This window comes from Penicillium psychrofluorescens (assembly GCF_964197705.1).
Source record: "Penicillium psychrofluorescens genome assembly, chromosome: 6".
In the NCBI taxonomy this organism is placed as follows: domain Eukaryota; kingdom Fungi; phylum Ascomycota; class Eurotiomycetes; order Eurotiales; family Aspergillaceae; genus Penicillium; species Penicillium psychrofluorescens.
The window spans coordinates 656,794-679,541 of record NC_133444.1 but is presented as its reverse complement, the minus strand read 5'-3'; the positions used below and the strand labels follow the sequence as shown (position 1 = coordinate 679,541).

Below are 22,748 nucleotides of genomic sequence, written 5' to 3'. Positions count from 1 at the left end.
CGGCGTTGCATTCCTCGATCTCCCATTCTCGCGCGCCACCTAGCATTCGTGCGCCTACGTCATTAATTGGAGGGATATGCCTGCCAAAGGGAAAAAGAAGAAAAACAAGACCAACAGAAATACCAACCAACTCCCCTTGGGCGCTGTACCATCCCCGACCCCCAACCCGGCAAGCGTAGTAGCAGAAGATGAAGCAGAAGGAGCCTTTCCAGTACGCAAAGCTCCCCACCTACCAATATCAGACATTCGAGCGTCAATACCAGAAGTTTGATCGAGATACTCTGAGTTTTGCCTATTACCCCGTTTTCTCTTCCAATTCCGATCCTCTGACGCCGGGCAAGGAGCAGGAGAACGATGGCACTGCGGAACCGGAGAATAGTCCAGCTGCCGAGGACGCTCCGGTAGAGGAATCAAGTGCCTCTCCAGCGGAGGATCCAAGCCCGGAATCTGCAGGTATGTGTTGATTATCATCGACGCCGAACGTTTTATGTTTACCTTATTCCTCTAATATAGAACCTTCGGAGGCAACACTTCCCACCCCAGACGCTGCCGATTCTGGAGAGGCAGATGCTAAAGAGCCTAGCGAGGAAGCACCTGCTAGTGATGACCCTCCGCCAGCTGCAGAGGGTGAAGCTAGCAATGAAGAAGCTCCACAAGACCCCGCGGCTGAAGAATCAGCCGAGTGTACTACATCTGCACCTGACGATGAAAGTACCACACCAGCAGCAGAAAGTCCCGATACGAAGGATGATGACAATAGCAACAATGGTAAGTCCCCAAAGCCGTATGCTATTTTCTGTTGATTAACAACTGATACAGATGACGACTTCCCAGAGTGTGACCCCGAGGCAGAGCTTGACAAAGTAGAGGCGGAGAAAGAGGAAGCCGCGAAACAAGCAGCCGAAGACGCCGAAACCGAGGAAGTGGAGGGTTCAACAGCGGCCGACGACACAGCTGCCCCGGCCAGTGTCGAGAAGAACGACGAGGCACAGGACGATCTCGCTGAAAGCAAAGACGAACCTGCAGAGTCAACTGAAGGCGACGTAGAAGCAAACCCACCAGCCAGTAAGGAGCAGCCGCCTTCAGAAAATGCAGATGATACGGAGCAAGCAGTCTCTCAAACAAAAGAGCCTCGTGCTTCCAAGGTGGCTTTTGACATACCAGAAGACGAGAAAGAGGATGAGAAGCCCAAAAAAACAGGCAAGAATGCAAAGAAAGGGAAAAAGAAAGAAAAGAATAGCAAGAAGGTCAAAATTGTGAAAGCAGCCAAACCTGTTAAGATCCCGTCAGAGCCCGAGCCTGCACCCACCACAGAACCTGCAGCAGAGCCGTCACCGGATCCAGAGTCGAAGACCGAGGAATCCAACGAGCCTGGAGCTGCTGAAGCTGCGGCTCCGGACGAAACTACTCAAAATTCACCAGAACCGACTGAAGCGTCAACCAAGGAAGTTGCAAATCCCGGCGATGACGCTGGTAGTCCGGGAGAGAACGCGACAGCCAGCGAACCTGAGGATACCAAGCCAGCAACTGAGGAGAATCAGCCCCCAGCGGAACCTGTTCAGAAGTCTGAGGCCTCTGCCTCTGCGTCCGAGGCTGTGAGCGAGCCCGCGGCAGAGACAGACAAGACCCAGTCTGTGAGTGATACCTCGAACGAGATGTCTACAGAGGAAGCCGCAGTGGCAGAGGCCGAACCAGTATCCAGGCCTGGGCCTGAAGCTGATTCACTGGCTGCTGAAGAGGTGACTGTAGAAGAGGACAAAACCCCTGTCGAGGATCCTGCCGAGATAGCAGCTGCCGATGAGCCTGTCAACGAACAACCAGCTGAAGCGGCTCCAGCTGATGAGCCGACTGCTACTCACGATGAAGATGTTGATAAGGCGGCTGATACTGGGGAAACATCCACTACTGAACAGGAAGCTCCGGAAATTGCGTCAGGGAGTCCTGTTGCCGATGACGCTGTTGCTGTTGAATCTGGTGCTGAAAACTCGTCGGAAGCTGAGCCCGTTGAAGATACTGCCGCTGAGACATTGGCCGTTGAAGAGTCTCCAGCCGAGGAGGAAGCCGAACCGATTCGTCAGGATTCTCTTTCGGAGGCAGTAGTTGCTGAAGAGCCCTCCGTCGACAAGGAAGAGCTGGCTGAAACAGAACCAACTGCAGCCGCTCCCGAAGAAATAGCATCTGAGAGTGCACCAGGTGTCTCTGCTGAAGAGCCTGCCGCTGAGCCATCTCCCACAGAAACTGCCGTGGCTCCTGAGGCCCTTGAACCTCCTGATGTTGAAGAAAGCAGTGCTTCTCAAAGTGCACCTGAGATCGCTCCAGAGCAGGCTTCTTCGGAAACAACACCACTTGAAGAAGCACCTGCAGACGCTCCAGCCACGGAGACAACCGCTGAAGATCCTCCGGTAGCAGAACCCACAGCGACAGAGGAACCAACTGAAGCCCCATCGACCGAAGAAGCGCCTGTGGTGGCTAAAGAAGCCCCTGAAGAAGCCTCTGAAGAAACTCCAGAGCCTGAGCCTGCACAACCTGACGATTCAATAGTCACTGATGCCCCTCCCGCAAAGGCTGAAGAATCCCCTCCGGAAAGCCTTCCGGTTGACGATGCTGCGGAGAAAGCAAAAGATATTTCTGAAAAAGATCTCCCAGCCGAAAATAAAAGTCATGCGGAAGCCCCCGCTGAAGAATTTGCCCCCGAAGAAGCACCGCCGCCTGCCGACTCTGCACCAGAAGAAGAGACAGCTAAAATGGAGCCAGCTCCCGATGAGCCCATTGAGAAACCCGCTCCACCTCCAACAGACGGACAAGGTACCACCAAACGACGCAGAAAGCGCTCCAAACCGGCTGAACGCGGACGACGATACTCCAAGTCTTCATCTGAAGGAAGACGGGACCAGCTGCAGCGCCAGAAAACTAAACGCGGCCTCTTCACCAACAACTGGGCACAAGCTCTTGAGGAAGCTCGGCGGCAGCGAGAAGAGAAAGGTCGAGCTGAAACGCTTCTTCTGAAGAGGCATGCATCAGATGCAGACCGCGAACGGAGCGGTGTCACCACCGAAACGGTTCGACGTCTCTCGAAGGATAAAGGCAAGGAGGTGGTTCTTGTCGAGAGACAGCCTAGACGTCACCCGTCTGATTACACCGGCAGTGACCTATTGCGTGAGAAATCCCGATCAACAGTTAAATCGTCCTCTTCGAAACTATCATCCGAGCCTGCCAAGCCTCGTCCCTTTTTGCGATACATGACTGAGGGCCAGTCGGAGATGCACAAGCCACTACTGCGCATCAACAGCAACAAGGCCGTTGTTTCGGCCTCAGAAAAGCCCCGCCGCTCATCAACAGGGCAGAGCAGCAGTCGAGATCATGGCCAGGAGTCACCTGAAGAGAGAAGATCCAGTGGACGGTCGAGCGGCTCGCATGTCCGGCGTGAGGATGACGGCGCGCGGCAGCGTGAAACGAAGAAGTCATCCCGTAAAGAGTCTGATAAGCCTGGGCCTAGCAAGCCCCGAGACCGAGATGGAGAACGAGAGCGCAAGTCCGAGAGTTCACACCAGCAGCAGAGTAGTCGCAATCCACGTTCACACCACCGCCGCCATAGGAGAGAGGAATCTCCCCCGCCCAAGGAATCCAAACTGAAAGGCCTTTTGAAAGCAATTGCTGCCCATTGAGCACCTTGCGTATCGTTTTGTTTTTTTTTTTTGATCACTTCAAACTTGTCTTTCACATATACCTGTTGTTTACCAAATGTGATGATATGACCATCTATAGGATGAAACATGGTTCTTTTCCCTCTTTATGTATGTTTTTAACAAACAATATTATTTCCAGTTTTATATGGTTTATTGTTACCAACTTTCAATATTGGGGAATAATGGAGGGTAGATGGGGGAGATGGTGTCTAAGTTAAATCGTAAAAGTAAATCAGGTTCATGTCATGTACTCATCATTGTTATCGATGAAATAAATATACTGGTATCCAAAATGAAGAAGTCATGGCGAATATTAAAAGCAAACTGCGCTAGTCCATGCAGTTATCGCTCGAGAAGGCAATCCGGTCAAATAGAAGGAGTTTCTTCCTTCGCAGGAATCACCCGCGAACACCAGCCACACCATGAGCGATGCGAACCGCTCTCTTCACGGAGGAGATAGCGTCCCGTTTCGCGCTCATCCTCGTACTCGACGACGCAGGCGCCTACCATAACCCGCTTCTTGGCCTTGTGTTTGACCACGCCACCTAGCCCGATTATCTCCTGCCGGAAATAGCCCGGTTCTTCTTCATCGTGGCTGTCCGTCGAAAAGATATCATGGTGGTGGTTCAACGGATGCCACTGTGCAGGAGGACTGTTTCCTGTGCTGTTGGTATCGCTGCCGGAGCCCTCATCGACCTCACAGTCGACCTCAAGCTCGATCTCTTGCGCCGCCAGGCACGCCTCGCCCCTCCCACATTTGACGCCCTGGCAGCCTTCGCCAATGCCGGTTCCCAGTCCACCACCAAGGTAGGTACTGTACCGTGTGCGCCAGGCCCACACGCGCCGATAGGTTGTATCGCCGCTGCGTAGGGTCTGTCCGCATTGATTACACATCCAGACGGCTTCTTCGCAGGTGCAGTAGCTGTCAGCGAGGGCTGGTATCCCCACAGCTTCAAGATCCTCCTTGTCTGTCGGAGGTGTGAGAGGGAGATGGTGAGAGAGCGGTGCGGTGCCGCAAATACGGCATAGACGGCGAATGCGGCTCTTGAGAGCTGTTTGGGAAGGCGGCTTGATCGTGCAGTTCTAACGCAGTAACGATCTTGATTAGGCTCTTATTTGCCAGAAAATGCCAGGTGCAAGCTTACTCGACAGACGATCTTTGCGCAGCGTCGACACTCGCCCACCATGTCACGCGCGCATTTGCCCACTTTACCGCGGGTCATGCGGTTCGGGTCACCACTTCCCTGACTCAAAAGGCGCAGCACTGACTTGACGCTGTTGGGCAAGACGGCACCGCCGTCCAGCATCTCCGCCACTGTCTCAATGTACTCATTTTCGCAGCGCAAGGTCTCACGAACTAGCTGCTGGCGGAAAGGGGCCAAGTTCACGTGGAACTGACGGCAGGTTCGAGATAGCGCATGGAGGGTGTTGAGGTCGACCGCGCGGGCGATTTCCTTCACGATACTGAGGCCTGTTAGCGGGTAATGGGGTCGCGGGAAAATGATCCACTCACGGATAACAACTTAATGCTGCCGAGAACGCGCTCCAGTTGGGGTGCACGGGAAGATTTTGCGTCTTATCCGGAAAAATGCCGCGCTCGTGCCCGGGGTTATGGGAGGAAATAGACGGGGCCGGGGAGATTGGGATGTCGGCTTGGTCCGCCACGGGAGCCACCACGCTCAACTTCGTGGAGAAGGACAACGCCGATCGGTCATTGTCAAGGATGTCCTGGTCCAGGTCGACGAAGACCACCATTTTGCAGCTGCCATCAGGACCGACGGCCTTTGATCAGATAAGGTGATCGCACGTATTTATAGGATGTCAGACTGGGTCGTGGATGGGATGGGGGGTGTGGACTTGAGTGGGATGATGCCGGAAGAGAGAAGCTGCTCCGCAGTCGGCCCGTCAGCCTGGGCGGTGAGATGGTCTCTACCGTGGGACCCAGCCCTATATCGCCGACAGGGGACCTAGTCCTACTATGTACTTTGGTTGCTAGTCGATATAGGAAGGTGGTTACATAGTTTAAAAATACTCTTGCGCATAGAGTCGGCCACTATCGCCGATAAGCGCCTACCCCAACAGCGCGTGGCGGGGTAAGTTGGAGCTATTTAAGATTCCTGGCGCCCTCCGTTTTTGTCCTTCGTCGTTCTCCACCGCTACCTCCACGATGCCCCTGAACGCAAGAGCAGTGTACGCCAAGCAGGACGCCGATTTCGTCCCCTTCGCCAGCCGGCGCAGTACCGTTCACAGCACAAATGGCATTGTGTCGTGCACTCAGCCACTGGCGGCAGTGGCCGGCCACCGGATTCTGAGCCAGGGCGGAAATGCAGCGGTAGGTACAAGAGATCCTAGAAAAAGTACGCGAAGACTGACTTGGGGTTTGCCCATCTTAGGATGCAGCCGTCGCCGTTGGTATGTCTATCTAGACTGGTTTGAAGTAAAACATAAATGCAAAAGTCACCAAACTGACTGGATTTGCTTTTTCCCCGCAGCCGCGGCGCTCAACATAACGGAGCCTGGGTCCACCGGCATCGGAGGCGACATGTTCTGTCTCTTTTACAATGCCCAGACCAAGAAGGTGCACGCCCTCAACGGCTCGGGTCGCTATCCTGCAAAGGGTTCTCTGGAGCAAGTGCGCAAGGACCTGAAGCTTGCTCCCGGTGAGGTTGGCAGCATTCCCCAGCAAAGTGCTCTATCTACGACTACACCCGGCGCGGCAGCCGGATGGGTCGACACGATCGAGAAGTTTGGCAGTGGGAAGCTGTCCCTCGCACAGATCCTGCAGCCGGCCATCGAGCTGGGCGAGGAAGGATTCCCGGTGTCGGAGCTCTCGGCGCACTCTGTCAGCATATTTCTCCCCGTGAATGAGCAAATACTAACCTGCAAACAGTGGGCTGGAAGCGAAGATCTCATTCGAAATGCGTCGCCGAACTTCCGCGAGATGCTGAAGGTCGACGCGGCCGCCAAGGATGGAGTGCGCCCCCCACAGGCCGGCGAAATCATGAAGAATCCCACCCTCGCCAAGACGTTCCGCGCGCTGGCTGCAGAGGGCAAATCTGGGTTCTACAAGGGCCGTATCGCACAGGAAATTGTCAAGGTGATCCAGGATCTCGGCGGATACATGACGCTGGAGGACCTGGCACATCACGCCGAGACAGGCACTCAGGAAGTTGACCCGATCTCGCTCAAATTTACCGGCCAGAATATAAAGTCAAAGCAGACACCTGGGACGGACGGCGGACCTAACGAGGGTGTGGAGGTCTGGGAACACCCACCGAACGGTCAGGGTATTGTGGCGCTGATGGCGCTGGGCATCCTGGAGGAACTCGAGAAGGCGGGTAAGATCCCCGCCTTCAGCGCCGAGCAGCACAACTCGGCTGAGTACCTGCATGCTGTGATTGAGAGTCTGCGCATCGCCTTCGCCGACGCCGCATGGTTTGTGACGGACCCGGACGTGGAAAAGGTGCCGTCGCAGGGCCTGCTCGACCGCGAGTACCTGGCTGAGCGAGCAAAGCTCTTCTCACCAGATCGCGCATCCGACATCCTGGACCACGGCAGCCCCGCACACAACCACTGCGACACCGTCTACTTTGCCGCAACAGACCGCTACGGCAATGGGATTTCCTTCATCAACAGCAACTATGCCGGTTTTGGCACAGCCATCATCCCCGCTGGCTGCGGTTTCACGCTCCAAAACCGCGGATCCAACTTCTCCCTGCAGCCAGGCCATCCCAATGTGCTGGCTCCGTACAAGCGACCTTACCACACCATCATTCCGGCGTTAGTCACCAACGTCGCAGACGGATCTCTGCACTCCGTCTACGGTGTCATGGGCGGCTTCATGCAGCCGCAGGGCCACATGCAGGTCCTGCTCAACATGCTAGCTTTCGGTTATCACCCACAGGCAGCGCTGGATGCTCCGCGCATTTGCATTGCTGCTGTTACGTCCGATGACACGGACCGAACCGTGCATGTGGAGGAAGGGATTAGTGATGCTGCCGTCGAGGGTCTGCGCCGCCTCGGCCACAAGATTGACGTCTTGAAGGGCTGGAAGCGTTCGCAATTTGGTCGTGGTCAGCTCATCCGTTTGCACTATGATGATGGAAAGCTGGTTCACAGTGCTGGTAGCGATCTGAGGGGCGATGGAAATGCTTTCCCTATGATTTAGGCGTATACAATCTGCACAGCCTCAAAGAGGAATCTATCCCAACATAGTTGAATATCAAAGACATGACTTGTATTCTATGATCTTCCATCGGTCTACCTTCTAATGCCCACGTCCTTGGCTAGAATGATCTGATAATATTATTGTCTCCTCCGCTTGCATGGGAACCAAGACAGTTTCATTGAGTTCCCATTTTTAATCTCCCCTGGCTGAGCAGTAAAGAGCAAGATAGCGGAGCACGAGGTGGACTGCATAATCTCCGGCCGAGGTAACATATGCTGACGAGCATAGATCATCTGATTAGATAGAGCTTCAGCCCTGGCCCTGGTAGAGTCCATTTTGAGCACAGTGGCTACCTTTTGCAAGATTAATTCAGCACAGCCCCGCCTCAAATTTCGCTTAATCGTTGCGGGTAGTGAACATGGTCCGACGGCGGCCAGAGAATGCCCGAGCCAAAGAAAATTCTTCTCCGTTTTGGACTGGAACCCAAAAATGGACATGAAAGTTATCTGATTCGGATCCTTTTTCAGTGTGGGTCAAGGATGCGTAGAATTATACCGGTGGATACATTCGGAATTACCCAACTTCGCTGTGAATACGATGCATACTAGTGCGATGTTTCCTGACGCTGTTATACAATTGCGGCAGGGAACAGCCTTCCTTGGTTTTGTCGAATCATAAGAGCTTCACATGAAATATATGCTCATAGATTTCTATGCAAAATGATTTTGAACCCATCAAAAGCTTACAGCTGGCCCTCGGCTGTCCTCGTAGGGGTTCACAGCTTCGAATTCACCCATTCAACTGGTCTCTTCTCCACGAAAGATTGGATCCCTTCAGCAAAGTTGGAACCGGCAACCAGGCGGGGATACCACTCATTAGCTAGGGTAGAAACAGCATCTTCCACGCTACCTGTTTCCCAGCTTAACCGGATTCCTTGGCGGCCCACAATCAGTGCATCGGGACTGTTTTTGCACATCTCCTGAGCAAGTCGAACTGCCGCTGAGGCAACATCATCGGCAGACTCGACAAGCCGAGAGACAAGGCCCCATTCATAGAGCGTCTTCGCGTCCACATTTCTCCCAGTGAGAACGAGATCTGTGGTGCGTTGTAATCCCAGTATCCTGGTCAGCCGTGGCAGACATCCTGCCACGGGGACGATACCTCGCTTCACTTCAGGTAAGGAGAAGATGGCTGAGGATGAAGCGACTACTAGGTCGCAATTAGCCACCATCTCAAAGCCGCCTCCCATACAAATGCCATTTACGGCAGCGATGATAGGCTTCTTGCCATTGCGACGAGGTAGCCCAGCAAGTCCCGGAGCAGACATATCATTGACCACGCCGGTCTTGTTCATCTCATTCCATTCTATATTCCCTCATGTTAGTTTTGAAAAATGTGGAAGAGGGGCACGCTCATACCATGGAGATCTGCACCGGTACAGAAGGCTCTCCCAGAACCGGTGATAATGCCAACCCATAGGCTTTCATCTTGGTCAAAACGCTCCCAAATGCTTTGGATCTCCCGGCTTGTTGCCTTGTCGATACAATTCAGTCTTTCGGGCCTGTTTATTGTGACCTGGACAATGCGCTCGTGTGGGAAAGAGACATTGAAATGCCGAAACTGTAGGGGCCCCGACCTCAAAGACATTGAAATTATTGTTGGATGTGGATAGTTGCTCCCCAAAGAAGGGCGGAGGGCGCGCAATATTTTATTATTATTATTGTGAGCGTGAGCAGTTTTGCCCCTCTTCATACGCCGTGTCCATACCATTCTGTAAGAAAACATGTATCCCCTCCGGTATGGTAAAGAAACCGGTGCCCACCCACTCCATTCGTGGTTTCGGCTGCAGAACACTTCTCCATCCTGAATTATTCTCGGAGACTCTGTTTTAGAAACAGCATGCGATGTCGGTGCCGCCGGTGCTTGGGCCCGGATCGGCACTGCCCACGGATGCCCTAGCTGACCAGACAGATACTAGAGCCATTATTGGTCATACAGTCTTGACTCTGAAATTGTCGTAAAAGCCCCAGTCAAATAGCTGGGCACGCCGCTTGCTGTGCGAATTCATCCTTCCTCGGCTGTATCTCCGCACGGCCAGAGACAGCTTTTTCTTCTGGTCTTTCCCATTGCTCAATCCTGTCGCTACCTCGTGAGCTTGCAAACAACCAAAATCCAACGAGATGGCGCCCAAATATCCACCAGTGAAACTCCCACATCCTTTTTTAACTGCATACCGAGTGCAGACCATTGCCGAAAGTGCGCCGGTCAGGCTCAGCTTGGAATTGGATAGCCAGCCCTCGAATGGCCGACCTATGCCACAACCGCTGCACAGCGACTCCCTCTCGTGGCTCGAATTATCTTTCCCATCCGAAAAAGAATGCCCATCTGAGTCGGATAACAGTCCCTGGGCACGAGCATGTCGGAGTCCATCGACTGTTTTCGAATGGACGGGAAGCAATACGCCGTCTCTGGGTCAGATCTGGAATGTGATCCATGCGATATACCTTGCGCATCCGACCTGCGAATATTTCAGGCTTATTCTGCGTGGCACGGGGAAGGGCGTCATCCAGCAAGAGCTTCTTACCACCGGCTTGGGAATACAACATCCGAGACCATGGAGTGCGAAAGGAGTCTCGACCATGCAAATTGAAGATTTGCTGATTCTCCGGAGTGCTTTCTGGCAAGGCGCCGCTTCTCCAATGGGCCCTCGTCCCATTTGGGCCGTGGGAGAGGGCATTGATGGTCCTCTAAGAGAGCCAGTGGCTCAGTACCCCGTCATGCCTGAGCACTACCAAATCACAAACAAATTTCCAACGGAGCCTGTTTATACTCGGCATCCGACACGTCGACCCAAGCCACACCCAGGATCGATCGCCTATAGTCGCTACATCCCCGAGCTTGATGAGCACTTTTCCTTGGAAGTGGTTGATTGGGAGAATGAGGAGCACCTCAAGCTCTTCAACACGTGGCAGAACGATCCTCGGGTGGCAAAGGGCTGGAATGAGACTGGGACACTAGACCAACATCGGGAGTATCTGCGCAAATTGCACTTTGATCCTCACGTCCTGTGCCTGTTTGGCCGCTTTAATGATGCACGTTTCTCCTATTACGAGCTATATTGGGCAAAGGTACGCTCTTAAGTCTTCTATCTGTTTCCACGAACCCGCGATGCTGACAATTTATCCCTAGGAGGATCATTATGGCGCCCACTACGACGCCGGAGACTACGATCGTGGACGGCACTCTCTTGTTGGCGATGCCTCCTTCCGTGGTTCGCATCGAGTCAACGCATGGTATTCCAGCTGCATCCATTACTGCTTCTTGGATGACCCCCGGACTGTGAATGTCGTAGGCGAGCCGAAGGCCAACGGGGCAACGATCTTGTCCTACGAGAATGCCCAGGGACTTACCATCAGCAAATACGTCGACTTAGGCCACAAGAGGTCGGTTCACTCCATCTGTAGCCGAGAGAAGTGGTTCCAATTGTGTCCGCTTTTTTGGGATGGAAGAGAGAAACCTTTGGAATCTGCTGATCGCGCGGCATGGAATGCCAAACTATAGAGTTGGGTATTGTGCCCAAAATGTGAAATATTTAGTGTCTAGTTCAGTTCATCGATCGCTTTCCTATACACCAAGTATCTCTAGATCGAGCCCCCCGGTGCCCACGGGTATGGGAAGCAGAGGCCTGCACTACTCGCCGAGAAGAAGCCCACACCAGGCGTCGACAAAATTTCCCATTTGGCCCTAGCGCCGTATTCGGTAATTCTGAGTAACTTTGACTAGTTTCCGTATAATACGAGATACTCGGGTACTATTGGACCCACTTTCGATCAGATAATGGTCGGGCTCCTGAAATTATCTCTTCGCGCGACTTCGGTGGGTTGCATTTGCGTCGCAAGTCCAAGAGGCCAAGACCGATGTCGGCTGATCGTTAAAATCATTTTTGAGCGTCTGCAGCAGCTTCTGACCGAATTTTCACGATCCCGAGATGGCCCTCTTGCCAACGTTGAGCTCATAGCAACCGATGTGACCATCCAACGCGGCCTCTACATTTTAATCAGATCGTTGAATGTTTCCTCGTGGTGATCCAACTGCTTTCCTCGAGCTGAATGATATCGACTGGCTTCTCACAGAGTTTCAATCAACCAGAACTCGACCCAAACGCACGATAGAGACAACAGCAAACCTGCAAGCCGACATCACCAAAATCGAGTCGCCATGCCGTTCGTGCAGAAGCTTGCGGGCTATCCTCGCCTGCTTCTTGCTGCTAATCCCTCAAAAAGCGACCTAGGAATGTTATTATCGGGAATCATATGCGCGATCGCATCTGGAGTTCCATTTCCATTGATTGGAATTGTGTTTGGTCAACTCCTGAACGACTTCAACGCCGTGACGTGCGATACAGATGAAAGCTCGGGCGATGCAACCCACTACCAAAACAACATCAACGGCAAAATTCTCCTGATCGTGTATTTGGCTATCGCCCAGTTCGTCTTGATTTATGCCCACCTCACGTGTTGGACCCTTTACGGCGCCCGGTTGGCGCAGAGACTGCGCGAAAACTATTTGCGGAACTTGCTCCGACAGGAGCCGTCACACTTTGACAGTCTACCGACGGGAGAAATCGCGTCTCGACTCAGCAGCGACATCCAGACAATCCGTTCCGGCACATCTGAGAAGGCCGGAATTGTGCTTGCGAGTCTGTCCTTTTTTGTCACCGCATACATCGTGGCTTTTATCAAAGACGACATAATCGCAGGGATGTTGGTCTCGTTGGTTCCAGCCTACTTCCTCATGTCGTTCATTGGAAGTCATTATATCGAAAAATATTCCGGGCGTATGTCGGACTACGCCGCAACTGCATCATCGATTGCTTCCGAGGCTCTCAACAACATTGTCGTGGTTCAAGCTTTTGGCGCAAATGCTCGACTGGAAAACAAGTTCTCTAAAGCCCTGAAATCCTCTGAGCGGGAAGGATTGAAAAAGGCTACGGCTGTTGGCACGCAATCTGGCTTCTTATATTTTATCGCTTATGGCGCAAACGGCTTAGCATTTTGGGAGGGAAGTCGACGCATCGCCAATTCTGTGAGCGATAATTCTGCAGGCACAACAGTGGGTGCTACTTTTACAGTTATTTTCATTCTCGTCGAAGGTTGGTTGATCCCATTTTCGTTACAACCTTATACTGACACATTAACAGCCACTTTGCTCTTGAGTCAAGTTGCTCCGTTTCTCCATCTCTTTGTAGCAGCCGTGGCCTCGTTTCAAAAGCTGCGTCAAGATATTGACCGCGAGCCGCTCATTGATAGTACTATGTCTTCAGGCCTTCGTCTCTCAGAAGCAGAAGGCGGCTTTGAGTTCAAGGATGTTTCATTCACCTATCCCTCCCGGCCAGAGATTACTGTTCTGGATCATATTAACATCCGCCTACCCGCCAATAAACATACTGCTATTGTCGGTCTTTCGGGAAGCGGCAAGTCCACTATCGCGGGGTTGGTGACAAGATTGTATGATCCCATCGAGGGACAAGTTTTCTTTGATGGTCACGACCTACGCGATCTCAATGTCCGTGACTTGAGGAGTTTCCTCAGTCTGGTACAACAGGAACCCTCCCTCCTCGACCGCTCTCTGTTGGAAAATATCGCCCATGGCTTAATCAACTCAAGCAATCCGCACCACTCACATCTAAAGTCAGCACTTCTTGCTCCCGACCTCGCTGATCTATCAAATGAAATCCGAGAGGGCCAGGATATTATGGCTGCGGCAGAGAAACGGGGATCAGACATTGTTGAAATCGTTACCCTGGTTCAGAAGGCTGCAAGACTTGCTGATGCGGACGATTTCATTTCCAAGTTGCAACACGGATATGGAACGGTCGCAGGCTCGAGTGGCCGGCTGATCAGTGGTGGGCAGAAACAGAGAGTTTCACTTGCTCGGGCTCTTGTCAAGGATCCTGCTGTTCTCATATTAGACGAGGCCACAGCTTCTCTCGATTCAAGAAGCGAGCAGCGGATCCAGCATGCGATTTCAAACATCGCTACTGGCAGAACTGTGATTACGATTGCTCATCGTCTCTCGACAATCACCAGTGCAGACAACATTATAGTGATGCACAAAGGACGTCTTGTGGAGCAAGGAAACCATTCCGAATTGATGTCTCAAAATGGAACTTACGCCGATCTGGTCAAGTTACAAACCCTTGGATCTGCATCTGGGAAGAACGAAACAGCCAGCAGCAAGGGCAGCATCAACAAGCCAGATCAAGCCTCTTTGACAGAAACCGATGTCGAACAGAGCAGCCAATCCAATGATCTTGACAAGGCCGAGGAAACTCAGGTATCAACCAGTGAAAAACCAGTCACCGACTCTGCAGAAGAAGAGGAAGAACCTGAGACACCATCCAAATCTTTGTGGGCTCTCATGCGCGGGTATGCTCCCGCCTTGAGACCCCATCTGCTCATTGTTGTCGTGGCACTCCTCGGCGCAAGCATTGTCGGTGGAGCCTTCTCTGCCGAGGCAGTCATCTTTGGCAACACCGTCGGAAGTTTGAATCCCTGCAAGGGGGCCTCGTATATTCGATCCCGCGGTGACTTCTATGGGCTGATGTTTTTTGTTCTTGCCATTATTGAGTTCTTCGCAAACCTGGTCAGCTGGTCAGGATTCGGCTGGGTATCGGAGAAAATCGTTTACTCGGTCAGAGTCTTGTCGTTCCGCTCACTGTTCGAGCAAGATCTCCAGTGGCACCAGTCTAAAGGCCGAAGTCCTGCCATGCTACTCTCCTACATCACAAGGGACGGCAATGCTCTGGCGGGATTGAGCGGCTCCGTCATTGGCTCTTTGTTTTCGATCACGATCAACCTCATCGCAGCTATCATTCTGACGCATATAATTGCTTGGAAGATTGCATTGGTCTGCTTGTCTTTGGTGCCACTTCTACTAGGGGCTGGTTTGATGGAGCTCCGAGTGCTTGGTAAATTCGAGGAACGTCACGAAAACGCATATACCAAGTCCGTCGACATTGGTACAGAAGCAATCGCCTCCATTAAAACCATTGCATCCCTTTCTCTTGAAGAGGCAACTCTCAAGAGCTACCGACGCTCCTTGAAAGGACCACGCCAGGAAACACTTCTAGTCACTATCCAAGCAAGTCTCTGGCAGGCGATTACCTACTTCCTCGGCAATTGTGTCAACGCACTTGCATATTGGTGGGGTGCCAAACAAATCATCAATGGCGACTACACTCAAACGCAGTTTCTGATTGTTGTTTTCTCCCTCCTTGTCAGTGCATTGCTCTGGAGTCAAATGTTTGCTCTCGCACCGGAGCTTTCCAGCGCCCGAGCAGCAATGGCTCGCATCTTGAGCCTCATCGAAATTGGAAAGGACAAAATGAAGGGACATGTAGAAAGCCCTTTACTCTCAGACTCCTCGGAAGAGAAAGACCTCGAGGCGTCGAGTGAGCCCAAATCCCCTCATCTATCTGACACGATTGCCTCCAGTGTTCAGTTCCGCGATGTCCATTTCTCATACCCTGCTCGGCCTGACATGAAAGTTTTGAATGGCTTGAGCATTGACATTCAGCCGGGAAGATTTTGTGCCCTTGTTGGCCCGAGTGGTGCTGGAAAATCGACCATAGTTTCCCTAGTCGAGCGACTGTACACACCACAGTCCGGTTCTATCTTGATTGATGGCGTTGACGTGACGAGGCACCGCGACGTCGCTTTCCGCGACACAATTTCTTTGGTGCCGCAAGAAAGTGTGCTCTTCGAGGGAACCATCGAGTTCAACATCGGCCTTGGAGCAAGACCCGGACATGACGCAACCATGGAGGAAATCCAAGAGGCATGCATGCTTGCCAATATTCACGACATCATTGAGGGGCTGCCGGATGGCTACCAGACCCTGTGCGGACCTAACGGCAGTCAGTTTTCCGGCGGTCAAAAGCAGAGATTATCGATTGCTCGAGCACTGGTTAGAAAGCCTAAGCTATTGATTCTTGACGAGTCCACCAGTGCGTTGGACGCTGAGTCGGAGAAGCTCCTGCAAGATGGATTGGAGAAAGCCGCCAACGGGATAACTGTTATTGCGATTGCTCATCGTCTTCACACTATCAGGAAGGCCGATACCATTTTTTTGATCGAAGCAGGGCAGTGCGTGGACTGTGGGTCGCATGAAGAATTGCTTGAGAGATCGGAGAGCTATAGAGCGAACGTCATGCATCAAACCGTAGCGACGTGAAAGCAGATGGTCAAAGTCGAATTATGTTAATATTTGATAATAAATAATTAGATTAAAGGATACGCTCTTCTCAATTAGGTTTAAAGGGGTTCTACATTCGTAATAAAAGCAGGGGAGAAAAGGTGGATAAATAGAGTAAAATATCTAAACAAGCTCAACAAAAGAAATAAATCACGGTCTATTTTCTATATGTGCCCCAAATCAATGGCCATGATCAGTCAACTCGAAAAACATGACCATCAAGAAACAGGCGCTCGGGGCCATGAGTTGCGAGCTCTTGAACAGTGATCGTCAACTCATCCAGGATTGAGTGTACAAATTTCGCGTCTCTTTCGCTTCCAACCACACCGACATGCATCTGTCCACCTCGGACAAACGATACAGCCTTGAAAGGGTAAGGAGCATCGCCATGTGGATTTGAAATTTCCACTTTGCAATTACCTCCAGCAAAAGGCATAATGTCGAAATCGTCAAAATCTTGGTGATGGACTATGGAGTCAAAGAATCGTGCTTCAGATGACCATTCTGTACACTGCTGGGAAATCATTTTGAACCCAAGGAAATCGTGGGCCGCAGACTCAGCGCTTTGTGTCTGAACAAAATGCAAGAGGTCCCTAGCTGTCCAGTTGGGTTCGAAGAGTACTCGGATTGGAGTGAGCTGATAGCATGGGCCCATGATATTCTCCACATTTGTGAGGTCAATGCCTCGTCCCGAGGTGACGCTGCCAAATGCCACATCAGGCTTTTGCAGACGGCGAGCCAAAAGCAGTGCCCATGCTGCAGTGAGCAGGTTTGCCGTGGTAATATCCTCAAGAGGCTTGGGGATGTCGACAGACTTTTCTTGGAATAGCCCTTTGTCACCGCGTTGCGTGGATGTCCCATCCAGAATGGATAGGGATGAGCCCTTTAGAAGATTGCTCCAGTAGCTGACCGCTTTAGTTTGGGCATTCTTGTTGCAAATTCCCGTCATGTATGATGAGAATGGCTCGAAATCAACGACTGTCTTTCCAAGGTACAAAGTCTCCAGATCCTCAAGCAATCTAGGCAGAGACAAGCCATCATACAGCGCATGAGATAGACCAATTATGAGACACTGTTCTCCATTGTTGCCATCCACATGGAAAAATTTGACGAAAGACGACCCGAGTTCAAACTCGGTTTCGATATGCGTCTTGCAGAGGTCACTAACATATTGCTCAATATCCCCGACAGCCTCCTTGCTCGCCACAGGAATATCCAGCGTATCCAAGACAACCTGATAGAAAGTCGATTCGTGTTTGATGAACACCGTCCGCAGAATATCGTGGGTCTTGACCAAGTTATCGCAGGCACGGAACAGTTGCTTTCTATCAGTACCTTTTTCAAAGTAGAGCATGTTGTACTGTATAGAAGTTCGCGGTGTCTGAATGGTTGCTTTGATGTCGAGTGCTTGAGAGTCTGTCACGGGACACACGTCTCGAATATACCAGTTTGAATTGGCGAGTCTTGGGCGGACAGCTTGAGACAAGAAAGAGTCCACATCCAAGAAGTTCAGCGTCGAAAAAGGCTTGTAAGGTTGAACCTTTGCCTTCGATGCTTGATCCACCTTCAGAACCTTAGCTGCATCACCAAGGCGCATGTGCTGGAATATATCGGCAACAGTCAAACTATGTCCATCGGCACGGAGACTTGAGACCAACTTCATGGCCAGCACGGAATCACCACCGAGGCGGAAAAAGTTGTCCTCAACAACAATCTGCTCCGCATTGATTCCAAGTATCTTTGCCCAGGCAGATCGCAGAATGTTTTCTGTGGCTGTCAGATTTGTTTGGGATGATGATTTCTTCCACGTATGGAAGCCTTCACGAAGCTTTTCAAGTATGTATTGAGGAATCCGTGAGGCAATCTGATTGAGCAAACTGTGGTTAACCTGTTCCGTGGCGGTGGATATCTTATCAACCACAACGTAGGCAAATGGTATCATGCGTGATGGGAGGGAGTCTTGGATGAACTTGTCGAGTCTCTTTAGCGCAACTGCAAGGTTGACTGGAATCGTGGCACAGATAGTCATCTTGAACTCCTGTTGGTTCGGCATGTCTAAAGTAATGGCATGTTCAGATGACATGAGTCCAACATGGTCTTCTCCAAAAGCTTGCTGCTCAACGAATGCTATCAATTGTGGCTCCTGCTTCTGTCGAGTGTCGCTCATTGATGATGTCTGAGTGATGGCTGCAGCGGCACGAATGGATGTAGGAAGATGTCGCGTGAAGTAAGATTCAACATCTGCGAGGTCTACTGCATGTCCTTGAACGGGGACGACATTCTCCTTTCGGCCAACAAACACCAAGCTGCCGTCGTCCCGCAACCGAACCATGTCACCAGTCGATTTTATTCTTCCGGTTCGGCCAGTAGATACAAAGCTTCCAGACGCAAGCCAGGCTGGAGATTCAACAATGTCACCTGAAAGATAAGTTCCTTCAAGCCACAGCTCGCCAGCACAGCCGATTGGAGACAGTAGAGATGGGTTCCGTGGATCACACACCCAAGGAACCACTGCCCGAGGGTATATTGATCCTTGCTTGATGGTCGCATCTGCTCGAAGCGTTCCCGATGCCTCGTCCAATGGTAGTGGAGGCATCTGATTCCATTGCCAAATCTGATTCAATTCGGCATCTGGAAGGCAAGATATTTCACCCAGTCTTCTGGATAAGTCTTTTGCCAACTGTATGCAAGCGACTTCCAACTGGCCAAGAACTCGATTCATTTGTTCGACTTCAACCAAACTGGTATCAAAACTAGCACAGACCCTGAAGCCTCCCTTCTTAATTCCACAAGCAATCATAAGCGGATATGGATTGAAATGAAGGGCTTCACGGACGACATCTCCTTTGTCAAAGCCAAGGTCGTTGCCATCGTACTCTGGTTCTGGTTGAATGACCAGTCCTGTGCCAGCTTCGCACGCATGCTGCGCATCTCGGCTAACTTTTCTGATGTTTTGCATTCCCATATGTTGGTATGGGGTACGAGTCAAGATCGATTGCTGAACAGTCTGTAGATAGGACTCCACAGAGCTCGCTCGGTTGACATGAACTCGGATAGGCAGTGTTGTGATCAATGGTCCAACAATGTTTTCGACCCCCGATAACGAAATGTCTCGACCTGTGAGGGTTTCGCCAAACACGACATCGTCACTTCGCGTATATTGTGATGCCACGAGCGCCCATGCACCACGAATCAATGTTGCCAATGTGAAAGGGAATCCGGCATTTGTCACAAAAGAAATCTGATGCTCAATAAATCCATTTGGGGTGGGCATATAATCTCTGTAAGGCAGACGCGGAAACTGAGGTCCGACAGCACCGTTCAACTCGCGTCGCCAAAAGTCCTGCATAGCGGCTTCGTCCGTGTCGCGCACATATTTGACGAAGTCCCTCATGTGTGTCTGCCTGTCGACTTTTTGAGCTTGTAAAGCATTGCGAACTTGTTCAAGAACTAGTGGCTCTGACCAGCCGTCGTAGAGAACGTGGTGAATAGTCCACACCATGTATCGCTTTTCATCCGCCAAATTGTCAACAACGGCATATCGAGCAAGGCTTTGTCCAAGATGCATCTTCTCATTGCGGTCGTTATCAAGATATTCGACCAGGTTTTTCGAATGTTTCCAGGAAATGCTTTCTTTTAATGCCACTTGCTGAAGGCCAGGGTCCTGAAGCTGGACCAAACGAGTACGTAAAATAGGGCTTGCCGCAACAACCTCCTCCCATGCTTTTTTCCAGGCTTCGAGGCTGATCTCAGACGGAATACATGCGACTCTCTGGGCAACGTACGTCTTTGTCGATTTGAGAGAGAACGTAAATAGTGATTCCTGCGTGGGCGTGCACAGATAGATGTCTTCAATGGCATCCGGACTTGCTTCGCAAGCCTGTGCCGCTTCGATACAGGCACTCTTGAGTGGTTGTGATATCATAGAAAATGCGGGGATTTCCTTGCGTACTTGTGTCTCGCAACTCTGAACAATCTCAGCCATTGTTGAGAGTGTCGGGTGGCCAAATGTGCCAGTGACAGTAAGTTCAAGCCCTTGGTCCCTGCAAGCAGAAACAAGCTTCATTGCCGCCAGAGAATCACCACCGAGTGCGAAGAAGTTGTCGTCTGGTCTAATGGCCTCCTCATTGAGCTTCAGGATTAGACTCCAAGCCTTTCGCAGGCGCTTTTCGGGGTCACTCAGCTCCCGAGTAGCGGTAGTCGCCGTTTCTTGATCCAAATTCCGCAAGTCGACTGTAGCACCGAATTGCTTTAGCCTTTTGCGATCGGTCTTTCCCGAAATTAGAGTTGGGATGTAGTTCACTGGTATATATGCATTCGGCACCATGTACCGCGGCAGAACCTTCGCCAGATCTGCATTAGCTTTGGACAGCGTGCAACGCAGCTCTCCAGAGGGTGTAGGTGAGCTTAAATCCGTACTCTCCTGTCCCCTCGTAGGCTTGGATGCCACAAATGCCACCAAAGTATGCTGACCTCCAGATCCCTGGGGCACAATCACTTCAACAATAACAGTGGTTTCTGCGGGCAGTCTGTCCCTGAGCTGGCTTTCAATCTCTCCAAGCTCGACACGTTGTCCACGTAACTTCACTTGCGTGTCCTTCCTTCCGGCGAAGACAATACCGCCAGAGCCGTCTGGGTCCCATTTTCCAAGATCACCTGTCTTATATAGACGGCCCTTTCGACCAGCGTAACCGTTGTGGCCAGCAAGGAGCCACGATGGATCGTTAATGAAAGCGGCTGCAGTCTTCTCGGAATCGTTCAAGTAGCCTTGTCCGACAATGGGCCCCTCAACGAGCAACTCGCCCACGGCGCCAACCGGCATAAGCGATTCGTGGTCATCTGCATCAACAATCCACATAGCCGCTCCATTTCCTGGTCCAATGGAAATATAGTCTCTGCCTGTAGCTGCGCTGCTGTTGACCGTGCATCCAATCGTGCATTCGCAAGGGCCATAGCCGATGATGATTCTGGTTTCTTGACCCCATATGGTAGCGTCTCTCGCCGAGACTGCTTCTCCACCAAGTCCAAGTCCACTGAGCGATGATATAACGTCGGAATCCAGGATCCGGGCCACCGAAGGGGTAAGACCGGCGTAATTGATCTGCATTTTTCTGATCGCTCCATTGATGTCGTTCAGTCGATCTTCATCGGAAGGAATGCAAAGACAGCCACCATTACCCAGAGTCAAGAGCATACTGTCGATGCTGACGTCGAAAGCATAGGAGGCGAAATCAAGAACCCTCGAGTCCTCTGTATAGCCAACTGCCTTTGCTCGGGGTACCGCACTGCTGGTGTATGTCTGGTGGGAAATTTTGACTCCTTTTGGTGTGCCCGTGCTCCCAGATGTGAAGATAATATACATCAAAGTAGATGGTGGTACAGTCGGTAGTTTTGGAACATCTTGAGAATGCGAGAAGAGAGTGAATGTTTTTGCTTCCACGACGAAACAATTTCCGCTTGGTATAATCGCTGTTGACAGCTCGTGCTGCTGGATCGATGACAGAATTGTCTTTGCATTGACCTGTTTCGCCATGTCTTGAAGACGGGCAAGTGGAAGGGATGGGTCCATCATCACAAGCGTTGCTCCTGCTTTCATCACCGCAAGCACAGCAATAATCGTCCATTTTGACTTCTCGAAACACACGGGTAAGAAATCGCCTAACTTGACACCCATTTCTTTGAGTGAACATGCTACAAGCGTGGAATACCGGTCGACTTGGAAGTAAGTCAGGCTGCCATCCCAGGATGAGATTGCCTCTTTGTCACCATGTTTTTGGGCTTGTTGAGCGATCATTTCGTGCATGCAGAAGTCGTATGTGGGAGGCAGCTGATGATTCCATCTCCAAATCTGATCCAGATCATGGTTGGTTGGCCGAAGACAGTCTTCAATAGACGCCTTTGGGTCTGAAATGCACATTTTGATGGTGTCCGCCAGTGTTTCGATAAACCGAGTCACTGTGAATGGAAACATATTCTCAGTGTACCACACTGGGTGGATTTCGAGGTACCCATCATTCAAACATGCTTCCAGGTGAAGCGCACCCTGTGCTCATTGTGGTTAGCCAAAACCTGCAATCAATACGGACGATTCACTCACTTCATCTTTTGCTTTTTCAGATTTTCTGGACAGAGAACTAGTGCTAAGGAGAATTGTCATAGGACTGAACATGCTTTTTGTAGTTGTTCTCTTGACGTGGGGAGAGATTGTTGCTGCACTCTGCCCGACAGTATTTTGCAAGTTTGTCATTACATCTGTTGAGAGGCACTGGCTCACTGCCTCATGCGCAACAGCGTTTTCTCGATTGCCATAGGCCCACTCATATGAGACCTGGCCGCCTTCCTGGGTGCGCAGGAGTACGATCAACCAGGATAGGAGTAAAACCTCTTCTCGCATGCCTGTCGGAGTGGAGGCCCCATCAGATCCGAGTTCGACGATCTTGATAGGTTTTGGGCCGTTTGGACCGCCAGCATTCGCCTGGGTCTCAGCGAAGTGCAGGAAACCCATGCTGGCGAACAGTTGAGCTTTCGTGGTGATATCGAGGGGAGGGTTGGGATGCGACAAGTTGTCAACTAGCTCCAGCTTGACGACACTAGCTTAAAATCGCACCGGGTACTATTATATAACTGTTACGGCTGCC

At 51.4% G+C, this 22,748-nt stretch overlaps 7 protein-coding genes across 7 annotated transcripts; 4 read left to right on the top strand and 3 right to left on the bottom strand.

The window, feature by feature from the left end:
- Positions 1-188: 188 nt before the first annotated feature.
- On the top strand, positions 189-3,665 carry PFLUO_LOCUS8767 (uncharacterized protein; the record flags this gene model as incomplete). Its single annotated transcript, XM_073786528.1, has 3 exons — positions 189-453; positions 514-768; positions 820-3,665. The coding sequence occupies 3 exons, from the start codon at positions 189-191 to the stop codon at positions 3,663-3,665; spliced, it is 3,366 nt and encodes a 1,121-aa protein (XP_073642775.1).
- Positions 3,666-4,052: 387 nt separating this feature from the next.
- PFLUO_LOCUS8766 (uncharacterized protein) lies at positions 4,053-5,441 on the bottom strand (the record flags this gene model as incomplete). Its single annotated transcript, XM_073786527.1, has 3 exons — positions 4,053-4,769; positions 4,832-5,150; positions 5,200-5,441. 3 exons carry the CDS (start codon positions 5,439-5,441, stop codon positions 4,053-4,055), a joined length of 1,278 nt encoding a protein of 425 aa, XP_073642774.1.
- Positions 5,442-5,853: 412 nt separating this feature from the next.
- On the top strand, positions 5,854-7,854 carry PFLUO_LOCUS8765 (uncharacterized protein; the record flags this gene model as incomplete). The annotated part of the gene is made up of 4 exons (XM_073786526.1): positions 5,854-6,018; positions 6,080-6,098; positions 6,179-6,528; positions 6,577-7,854. 4 exons carry the CDS (start codon positions 5,854-5,856, stop codon positions 7,852-7,854), a joined length of 1,812 nt encoding a protein of 603 aa, XP_073642773.1.
- A 775-nt stretch (positions 7,855-8,629) lies between these two features.
- PFLUO_LOCUS8764 (putative secondary metabolism biosynthetic enzyme) lies at positions 8,630-9,208 on the bottom strand (the record flags this gene model as incomplete). Its single annotated transcript, XM_073786525.1, has 1 exon — positions 8,630-9,208. One exon carries the CDS (start codon positions 9,206-9,208, stop codon positions 8,630-8,632), a length of 579 nt encoding a protein of 192 aa, XP_073642772.1.
- A 1,285-nt stretch (positions 9,209-10,493) lies between these two features.
- PFLUO_LOCUS8763 (uncharacterized protein) lies at positions 10,494-11,415 on the top strand (the record flags this gene model as incomplete). Its single annotated transcript, XM_073786524.1, has 2 exons — positions 10,494-10,982; positions 11,044-11,415. 2 exons carry the CDS (start codon positions 10,494-10,496, stop codon positions 11,413-11,415), a joined length of 861 nt encoding a protein of 286 aa, XP_073642771.1.
- A 657-nt stretch (positions 11,416-12,072) lies between these two features.
- PFLUO_LOCUS8762 (uncharacterized protein) lies at positions 12,073-16,089 on the top strand (the record flags this gene model as incomplete). Its single annotated transcript, XM_073786523.1, has 2 exons — positions 12,073-13,006; positions 13,055-16,089. 2 exons carry the CDS (start codon positions 12,073-12,075, stop codon positions 16,087-16,089), a joined length of 3,969 nt encoding a protein of 1,322 aa, XP_073642770.1.
- A 214-nt stretch (positions 16,090-16,303) lies between these two features.
- On the bottom strand, positions 16,304-22,615 carry PFLUO_LOCUS8761 (NRPS; the record flags this gene model as incomplete). The annotated part of the gene is made up of 2 exons (XM_073786522.1): positions 16,304-22,153; positions 22,385-22,615. 2 exons carry the CDS (start codon positions 22,613-22,615, stop codon positions 16,304-16,306), a joined length of 6,081 nt encoding a protein of 2,026 aa, XP_073642769.1.
- Positions 22,616-22,748: the final 133 nt, after the last annotated feature.